The sequence below is a fragment of the Poecilia formosa genome, unplaced genomic scaffold (assembly GCF_000485575.1).
Source record: "Poecilia formosa unplaced genomic scaffold, Poecilia_formosa-5.1.2 Scaffold629, whole genome shotgun sequence".
In the NCBI taxonomy this organism is placed as follows: Eukaryota; Metazoa; Chordata; class Actinopteri; order Cyprinodontiformes; family Poeciliidae; genus Poecilia; species Poecilia formosa.
Genome location: NW_006800568.1, coordinates 74,180 through 83,908, shown reverse-complemented (window position 1 = coordinate 83,908; position 9,729 = coordinate 74,180). Strand labels below are relative to the sequence as shown.

General features: G+C 39.9%; 1 protein-coding gene across 1 annotated transcript in view; it reads right to left on the bottom strand.

The window, feature by feature from the left end:
• llgl2 (LLGL scribble cell polarity complex component 2) overlaps positions 1-9,729 on the bottom strand; it is a 91,878-nt gene that overhangs the window by 16,202 nt on the left and 65,947 nt on the right. Inside the window, exons 13-17 of the mRNA XM_016665877.1 lie at positions 8,091-8,302; positions 7,756-7,823; positions 7,512-7,665; positions 6,934-7,038; positions 3,864-3,959 (exon numbers count right to left, since the gene is read on the bottom strand). Of these exons, the coding sequence (XP_016521363.1) occupies positions 3,864-3,959; positions 6,934-7,038; positions 7,512-7,665; positions 7,756-7,823; positions 8,091-8,302 (635 nt within the window). The remainder of the gene's footprint in view (positions 1-3,863; positions 3,960-6,933; positions 7,039-7,511; positions 7,666-7,755; positions 7,824-8,090; positions 8,303-9,729) is intronic.

Here is a 9,729-nt window from a genome sequence, read left to right as displayed (position 1 = left end):
CCAGAACCAGAACAAAACGAGGAGAAGCAGCATTCAGTTTCTATGCACCACAAATTTGCAACAAACTTCCAGAAAACTGTAAAACAGCTGAAACACTGGGTGCCTTTAAATCTCAACTTAAAACCCACCTGTTTAGAGCTGCTTATGGCTAAATTGCGGTTTTTGATGTCTTCGATGTTTTTAATGTTTTTATCTTTACTTTTCATCTAGTTATTAACTTCTTTTTATTTCTCTGTCACACTGTCTAATGTTATCTTTTTTAATCTTTTTCAAAATGTCTTTCTCTTTCTCACTGTTTAATCAATGTCACATGCTGTTTTTATTTTAATTATGCAAAGCACTTTGAAATGCCTTGCTGCTGAAATGTGCTATACAAATAAAATTTGATTGATTGATTGATTGATGACAAACCTATTCACACATCCTCCAGAATCTTCAGATTAAACTGTGTTTGTGTCTGGATCTCTGAAATCCACAGAAATGCCATTTCATCTGGCCTTAAACAAATGTATACCTCATCTGCAAACCAGGACTAACCTGCTTTTCCTGTTTATCTTCATTTCAAGTTGATTAATGTAGATGGTAAAATATATTCAGATTTTCACAAGCAGTAAATTTCTTTCTCAGCTGATATTTTGACACAATTAACAGCTAATAAAGACATACTTAAGAAAATAAATATGTTATGCATTTATTTAAAGTACCACTGCAAAATAGCCTTAACAGCAAAACATTTAGTGCGTACATATTTGATCAACATAAAAAGAAACATTTCTACAAACATTGTGATGATTCAAGTAATTTTCAGGTTCAGTGATGGTCTGTCAAAGTCAGGTTTGTCAGTGCATCAGCTGTTCAGGAAAATCAACATAAATTTTCTCTTAACACCAACTGTCTATTTGTACTTTTCTCTGCACCTTCAGACAATCTGCAGCAGCTGAGATTCTGGGAGGTTCAACACCAAAACCTGAAACTTTAAATTGTGCTGTCAACAGGACCAAGGCTCCTTTCAAACAACTACAGTAATTAACCTGCTCTGTTGGTAGATGTTGTGGTGTCTCCTTAATCTGTACAGACTGACCTTGGTCTTCTTTGAATACACAGCTTTATGGTATTTTCTTTTGTTAATTGATTATAGTAAATATTTGAACATTCATGTAAGTTTTAAGACATTTCATTGCTAACTTTAGGTAGCTGTGCAACCACCCATGTTAATTTGAATCTATTTTGTCAAAGATTCAACAGATTTGGGTAAATCTTAAATATTCCATCTGTCCTTTGTGTGCAGTGAGGTAAACATTAAAGTTAATTCAGTAAACACTTTTGTCATCTTCTTTCTACAGTATAAATTGAATTATGTCTTTATTCAAATTATATATTTGGGACAAAAGTTTTTTTCTGCCATAAAGCAGTGGTCAAACTATGGATAAATGTTTGTAATTTACTTTCTACAAATGGAAACCAAAATGGTTTTAAAGTAAAGACACTATGAAAACTCCTCAACTACCTCACCACAGGTAGGTACTTCCACTGTATGCAAGTAAATGTGATTACAATTGTGTGAAAATTGTACAGCAGGTCTTCAACTCAAGTTCAGGAGGGTCGGTGTCCTCCAACTTTTAGATGTCTCTGTTATAGCACACGCGAGTCAAATCATGAGGTCAGAGGTCATTAGCACGATTCTGGACAACTTGACTGTCCTAACCAGCCATTTGATTCAGGTGTGTTGGATCAGGGCATATCTAAATGTTACAGGACATCAATGCATGCATCTAAAGATCCCTGTTAAAGGATCAGTGTTTTCCTGCAGCAGCTCAATTGGATCAATGTGTTGATGAGATCTGAAAGGTTCTGATCCTCCAGTAAGTAAAACAACACCAGACCCAATCCATCAGTAAATACAAAATGTTATTTATACACATATAAATTCAATAAATTAGAATCGATAGCCAATTAATTTCACTTAGAGATAATTTTTATGGATTAAAGACTCAAACTGTGCAGTGACATTAAAAATCCACGGACTCAGCTCCCAATAACTAACTTCGCATAGCTCACCTAAACATTTGCTCCTGCTAACAGAAACATATAAGGAGGGCAGAGTGCCAGACATACAAAACGTAATCTGAAATTATTTATAATTACTTGATGTCTCATTATAATCAGAGAGCAAAGTGCGCAGGTTTAACTCAGGGGCGCAACTACATATTATTCAGGTGGATGCGAAAACATAAATTGACGCCCCCTCTGGTGCAGCGCCCCTATGCGTTGCATGCGCTGCATACCCACTTTTTGAGCCACTGGTTTAATTTCTACTTACTTCAGAGGACAGACCACAGGGATGCTCCGTCTTGCTTCTTGGTTTGCCTGCCTATTTTTCCGGCCAGCGAACCATTCTGCCACCCAGTGGTCATTTTTCAGACCACTTAGTCTCCTGTACCGCTCAAAAATGCACAATATGTCTATAAACAATTTTGGAATATTATAAGGAAGTGCTGAGATATTCCGTTTTCCACTGAACGCATTTGCCACTTCGGCACAAGCACAGTGAGAAACGTTCAAAGGATAAAAACACTACACTCAGAGCAAAAATGAGATGACCCAGCTTTCCACATGACCCACCATCTACACACAAATCTGGGAGCTTCAGAAGCATGAAATGAGACTCAAAAATACTTGTGCACTCGTAACCGGTGTTACGTCAATCCGCGTTTCCCCATCAGATACTGTTCCCCCACTGTAAAACAGGGTGAATGGTATCTGATGGGTGAAATATGACGCAACACCGGATCTGTGCGTAAATGCAGTTTTGTGTGCGTGTGTATCTAGCGACTCGTGCGTACTTTTTAAACATTTGTAGGCGTAGGTTTCTTTTCTTTTTATGGTTTACAAATCATGTTTCACAGCTACAACTATCCAAAGTTACACACAAAGATGCTTACACGAGTTACAAATCCAGTATTTCACACGCACAGATGTTTTTTCACACGCACAGATGTTTTTTTCACACACTGTCTTTAAGGATGTGAACGCAGCCTATATCACCCCTCCAAATAAAGACCTACCTCACAAAATAAACATCAAACATCAAGCCTGAAAATATAATACTGTAACAGACTGAATGTTGTGTTTGGAGTTTTATTTTATTTTCTTTGTGGGGAAAAATACATGCTTTCCTTTTATGCTTCAACATAATCTCTGCTGCAACTGCTAGTGGATTTGTTATCAATAGGTTGCCATGGGAACAGGTCTGTTTGTGGTGTAAAACCAACAGCAAGAGACAGGAATACAAGTGGTTTTGAGTCATTCACCTGTTTGTCACTGTGTTAATTTTTCTTTGATAGGGCACTCACTGCAGAGTGCACAGTAGTTTATGAAAGTTCAATAAATGACAAACATTGAACTAAATGCCTCGTTCTGTCGTTCAGTCAAATAGGATGAAATATGTATTTAAAAAACTATATCTCCTACAGCTGCAGTTGTGTACAAAATTAATTGTCCAATATAATGAATTTGTTTAGTGCTCTTATAGATATTGACAGGTTAATAGATTTACAGTTGAAACCAGTAGTTAACATACACCATATAAATAGACATGCATTTTTTTTTACACTGGCGTGAAATCAAAATAAACTTATCCCATTTTAGGTCAATTAGGATAGCTTCTTTCGATGGCAAAACTTTGTAACTGTCTTTACCATACTTATTATAGTACTTCATTACTAAAAGCTGCAGTGTTATAGCCAGGTGTCATTAAATGATAACTGACTAAATAAACTTATTGGGTGAAACATTTGAATAAATTAAACCCTTTAGGCCATTTTGATAAGTAAATGGTGAGACTGTTTCAGGACTTGTCCTACCTTCCAACGGAATCCCTCTTGTCCCTGCAACAAATCCACAATTTTAGCCTCCACTGTCTGCTCTGCTGCCTCATCATTCAGCTCCAGCATCAGAATCTACAACCACAGAAAATCAGACACACAGAAACATGGAGGAATAAAAATAAATAAATAAGCATATGTGGACACTAAGAAACCCATCTAGTTTGAGATGTTCAAACTAGATGAACTAGTTACACTAGAACATTTGTGTTTCATTAGCCAAACACTAATGAATTTAGAAGTTTGGCACTAAATTCATCATCACTGCTATTTATATTCCTCCTACTGCCAACATTAAGGAGCCTCTCTGTGTCCTCTAAGTTCCATCAGTGACTTGGAAACTATTCATCCAGAGGGTGTTCTCATTGTTGCTGGAGACTTCAATTGGGCCAATATGAAGACAGTTCTCCCTCATTTCCATCAGCATGTGGACTTTGCAACTAGAAGCTCAAATACACAGGATAGATAATACACAAAAATTAAGGCAGGATTCAAGACAGCACCGTGCCCCCACTTTGGCTCATCAGACCATCTTTCTGAACTTTATTGCTCATCAGAAGAAAACCCATTGAGAAGTAGGTGAGAGTCTGGCCTGCAGGATTTGTGTCAGCATTACAGGACTGTTTTGAATGTACAGATTGAGATGTGTTCAGGGAAGCTGCAACTGAAAACCATCACACCAAAGTTGAGGAGTGTGCCGAATCGGTGTCTGCGTACATCCTTAAGTGCATGGAGAACGTCGCCACAAGGGCAAATCAGAAACTCTGGATGACAAAGGAGGTGCGTAAGATGCTGAAAGCACAAAACTCTGCTTTTAAATGTGGGTACAGAGAGATGCTCATGTCAGCCAGCCAATGAAAGTTCAGATTATCTGCCGTCTCCTCAGATCCAACAGGAACCAGTGTAAACAAACCTATCATCTGATAGGGCTGGGTTTAAAAAAATAAAATAAAATAAATAAATTTTCTTTTGAATGGCTTGATTAATAAAATCCTTAAATTGATTCATTTAGTGGAATTTTTAAAAACCGCAGAAGCGCTTATGCCCTTTTTCCACCGGCTTGGCTCTACTTGGCTTGCTTTGAGAACGTTTCCACCGACTTCTTTTCGAGGAGTTTCGAGGTAATTTGGTTGGTTAGTATTGGTTAGTTTGACACATTTCTCTGAATGGGCTTATGCGCTTTTCAGCTTTTGTTGTCGTAGTTTTTCTAACCTGCCTCGTCTCGTATCCGCTCATTTTTCCCGGACTCCGGTTTGCTGAAATGGTGCTGTTTATAACCTTGGTGGACAGGGGCAGGCCAAGGAAGACTGAGGGATTTCACTGGATAAGGCTGTCGCGGTCGATAAAAATTATATTTGATATATTTTCTTTTGTGAGTTGCACAGTGGCGCGATTGGTAGAGGTGTTGCCTTGCAGCAAGAAGGTTCTGGGTTCGATTCCCGGCCTGGGGTCCTTCTGCATGGAGTTTGCATGTTCTCCCTGTGCATGCATGGTGTTGAGACGCTTTACCAAGGTCGAGAAAGAGTTGCATGCTGTTAGACAAAGGGGCCTATTGTAAAGAGTTACATTTTTGATTTTGTTAGACGCTAAGGCCCATTTCTCAGTAAACAGAAACTTATCAGGCCACAGAGACATGGTGTGATTTCAGGGAGTGTCTTCAGTCCATATAATCAGCTAACCTCCTCCTTCTCCTCAGACGCTGCACAGACTTTTTTTAGAAACTCTTCTCGATTGTAATGGTAAAAGCGTCTCCTTTCAGCACTGAAAGTGAATAAAATAAGTAAAGTCTGAATGATTTTGTTGGCTGATTTTATGCTCCATGTGGTAGAGCTGTTGCCTTCCAGCAAGAAGGTTCTGGGTTCGATTCCCGGCCCGGGGTCTTTCTGCATGAAGTTTGCAAGTTCTCCCTATGCATGGTGGGTTCTCTCCAGGTACTCCGGCTTCCTCCCACAGTCCAAAAACATGACTGTCAGTTTAATTGGTCTCTCTAAATTGTCCCTAGGTGTGAGTGTGTGTGTGTGTGTGTGTGTGTGTGTGTGCGTGCATGGTTGTGTGTCCTGTCTGTCTCTATGTTGCCCTGCGACAGACTGGCGACCTGTCCAGGGTGTACCCCGCCTCTCGCCCGGAACGTTAGCTGGAGATAGGCACCAGCAACCCTCCCGACCCCAATAAGGGACAAGGGTGTACAGAAAATGGATGGATGGATATTTTCTTTTGTTAAATTATAGCAGCCTAGGTCCGTCCTATATACAGTATGTGCTTCAGTCTGTAGTCCAGTCAGCCACTCCTACCCTGGACAGAAGTTCAAACTGTTTTGTTCTGTGAAGAACCCAGAGAGAGTTATTTGATTGTGCTTTCTGGAAAACAATACATTTTTACATTTAGGCACTCCTGCAGTTGTCACACTTTTTCTGTTACAAACTGACTCCAGCCACCCACCAGAGAAGGGAAAAGGTATGTGGCCCTCACAGGAAAAAGTTTGGGGACCCCTGCGCTATAGTTTTCAATTTGTAAACATGACAGTAGCAGTTGTGGATGCGTAGCATTGACAGATAGACATAGCTCTCTACCCCGTGCTACGGTAGGAAAATCTGACGAGGAAGCACTGATAGTCAGAACACTGGGCCTGTGGAAACGAGTTCACTTTGAAGTAGAGCCGAGACGCTGAAGTAGAGCCGATGGAAACGGGGCATTATGTTGATCTATAATTACAGCCTTCATTTTATAACCTAAACAAGTTATAACCTAAATTTCACGGTTATAAGAGATCCTGAAATTTAGCAGTTTTGATGGACTCTTATAAATGACAGATTGTATGTACATGTAAATGGCTCAGAAATCAAGTCTATGATGTTCTTAATAAATGCCATATTCATGCCACTTTAAGGTTTTGTTTTGAGACTTTGTACAAACTGTCTTTCACTTTTGTCCACTTTATCAAGATAAATATCATTAATATTTTCAACTATTGCTGTTCCAACAATATCTTTAACCTTGGGGATCTGCCAAGGTGTTTAATAAATTCAAACAATGTTATGTGTGTCATCACCTGTCCTGCAGTGCCAGCAACAGTAAGGTAGCCACTATATTTGCATAGATGGATCTTCTGGATTCCAAGCCTTGGGTCATCACTGTATGGGTCAAAGCAGCCAACCTGTAAAGAAATGACACAACCAGGATACTTAGCCATTACCCAAAAGAGTGGGGGAGATGTACGCCCTGGACAGTTCGCCAATACATCACAAGGCAACACAGAACGCGGGTACACACACACAAAACTAAAGAGAATAAAGAGAGACCAAGAAACCAAACAGTCATGTCTGGGTGCCAGAGTACCCAGAAAGAACCCATGCATGCACAGAAAGAACATGCATGCTCCGTGCAGAAAGACCCCATTTCAGGACTTGAACCCAGGATCTTCTTGCTGCTACCAACTGCTGCACCATGAAAATAATGTAAAAAAACAAAAAAAACAAAAAAAAAAACTGTTAGATCAGAACATAAAAGTCTTTCAATCGAAAGTTTCCATATTAGTACCCCAACCACCAGAGTAGAAGAAAGCCTTCCACTGGGTATCTGCTACTTCTCATTCTAAAGAAGCTAAATGTAGATGGCAGAACACACAACCTTTCGGAAGGGTGGCCACTCTCCTTCAGCGCCTTGGCTCATGTTGTCATTAAGGTCAGCATCTGCACTGAACACTGCTGCTGTGGACAGCTTGTACAGAGGATACAGGCAAACTCCTGATGCATCCCAAAAGCGTACAGTTCCATCCTCATGTCTGCATGAACCAATAAAGAATGTACTGTTAACATGTGCTGTATTTTAAGGTAGATTTGTGGAACATGTGAAAAAAAAGAAATGAACTGACCCGGTGAGCAACAGGTCCCTCTGTGGAGGATCTGGGGCCAGGTTCTGACCTCCTGTTATCGGCCAAGGCTAACAGGAAAACAAGGAAGTCCATCATGTTAAAACAGGAAAAATATGACTGTAGAGTATATTTTGTGCAATGTCAGTTTTTCCATCAGTGAATGGAGATCTGTTGCTTAAAAAGCTTTTCAATATTACAGGAAAGTCTAGTTTATTGAAAAGAAATCTTGGATGAAACAATAATTACGTAATTATTGCGTTTAATTACACAATAATTAAACAGATCACGTTTAAATTCATGAAGGAATAAAAATAACTTCCTGCCAACATGGGAACCTTTTTTGAGTACTGAGTGTTCTGGACAACTCCAGCAGCAATAATCCTTTCCCATAGTTTAAGGGGAATGGCAGACACATGGTGGGAGCAGGTGATGGCTGAACTGTGGAGCGGAACCAGGTAAGGTGTCTGAATAACAGGCCAGCCTTCCGTCTGCAGGTCTATGACAACCAGCTCCTCCTCCACCAGTACCACCAGCGCGCTGGGCTCTCCTGCAAAGACACGCAGAGATTCTCAGAACCACACCAAGCTGAGGGAGCATGAAAGAAATAATCATGTGTTAATCAAACTGAAGACATCTGAATGCAGATCATTGCCACTGGTCTTTGTTTCGCCACACAATTCATATGGTTCAGAAAAGAAGCTTGATCTGTTTTCACCTGCTGTATGGTGAAAACTTCACCATACAGCAAAACTGTGCTTCAGTTTTGATCAAACTGAAGCACAGGTTCATTTTAAAGGCGACATGTCATGCAAAATCCACTTTTTTAGCCCTTGAATACATTTTTTGTGTACTTTGAGCGTCTAGGAATGCAAAAATTTGTATTTAATTTGTCCCGGTCCTGCATATATATCTTTGTATTCTTGTATTCTGCGTTATATTTTTCAGTCTGTTCATTTTTCTCAATTGCCTGTTCTTGTCTAGAGCAGGCAATTCATTCTAGACAAGAATCAATAGACTGTTCTGCAAATGCAGTTCCACTGCATTTGATGTGGAACTGGTAAACAAGGTCATGATTTTCTGCTAATCAGTTTTGTGAATCTGCCATTTTTCCTTGCATTGATTTTGTAGCCCAAGTTCAGTAATGCCCAAGTTAGAAGTAGATAAGTCAAAATATTCGGTTCTAGAGTGTATTAACGCACAAGATTCCTTACACCATCCCCCAGCATCAGAGGATCTTCAAAGCGTCTGGTTCAATTTTATTTTTCTCAGGAATGTTCCCACATCAGTGGGGAAAGTCTGTTGCATGGAGCACTTAAAGAGGAGTGCTTCAGAAACCTCTGGCAGCAAAGAGGAATTTTCCAAAAGACTTTGACTGAGGAGTAAGATCCTTCTCTATATAGAAATGAGGTTCACAGCAAAGCAGTAAGCTGCTAATAATGCTAAAATGACAGCAAAGCTTATTTTAGACATGAATTTTGTGTGTTCTGCCATTAGCTCGACAGTAGCATTGTACCATCTGCTTCTTTTAGCTGGCTTCTTGATATAACTGTACTACATGATTTGAAAATAATTATTTGGCTTTGATTTTTTTATTTTTGTCTCATTAAACACATGACAAAAATGCATTCAGTGACATTCTTGATGGTCTCGTTTGCCAACTTGTTCAGCAGGGCCGAGCTCAAATCGTAACACCGCACCTACTAATGGCACTTCCGGTGGCAAGTGTCATTAGGCACCACAAGTGCCACTGTTTTCGGGGCTAGCTGTCAGTGTTGTCGCTGACTTCTGCTGACTTCGGAATCTCATACTGGCACTTCCGCTGACACCTGCCGTTATTGGTCACAAGTGCCACTGTTTTCGGGCTAACTGCCAGTGTTGCCACCATAGACATTGCCACCATGGTTGCCACTGGCTTCGGCAAATAGACTACATATCCCATGATGCTTTAAGACATCATGCTTTAAGACATCATGC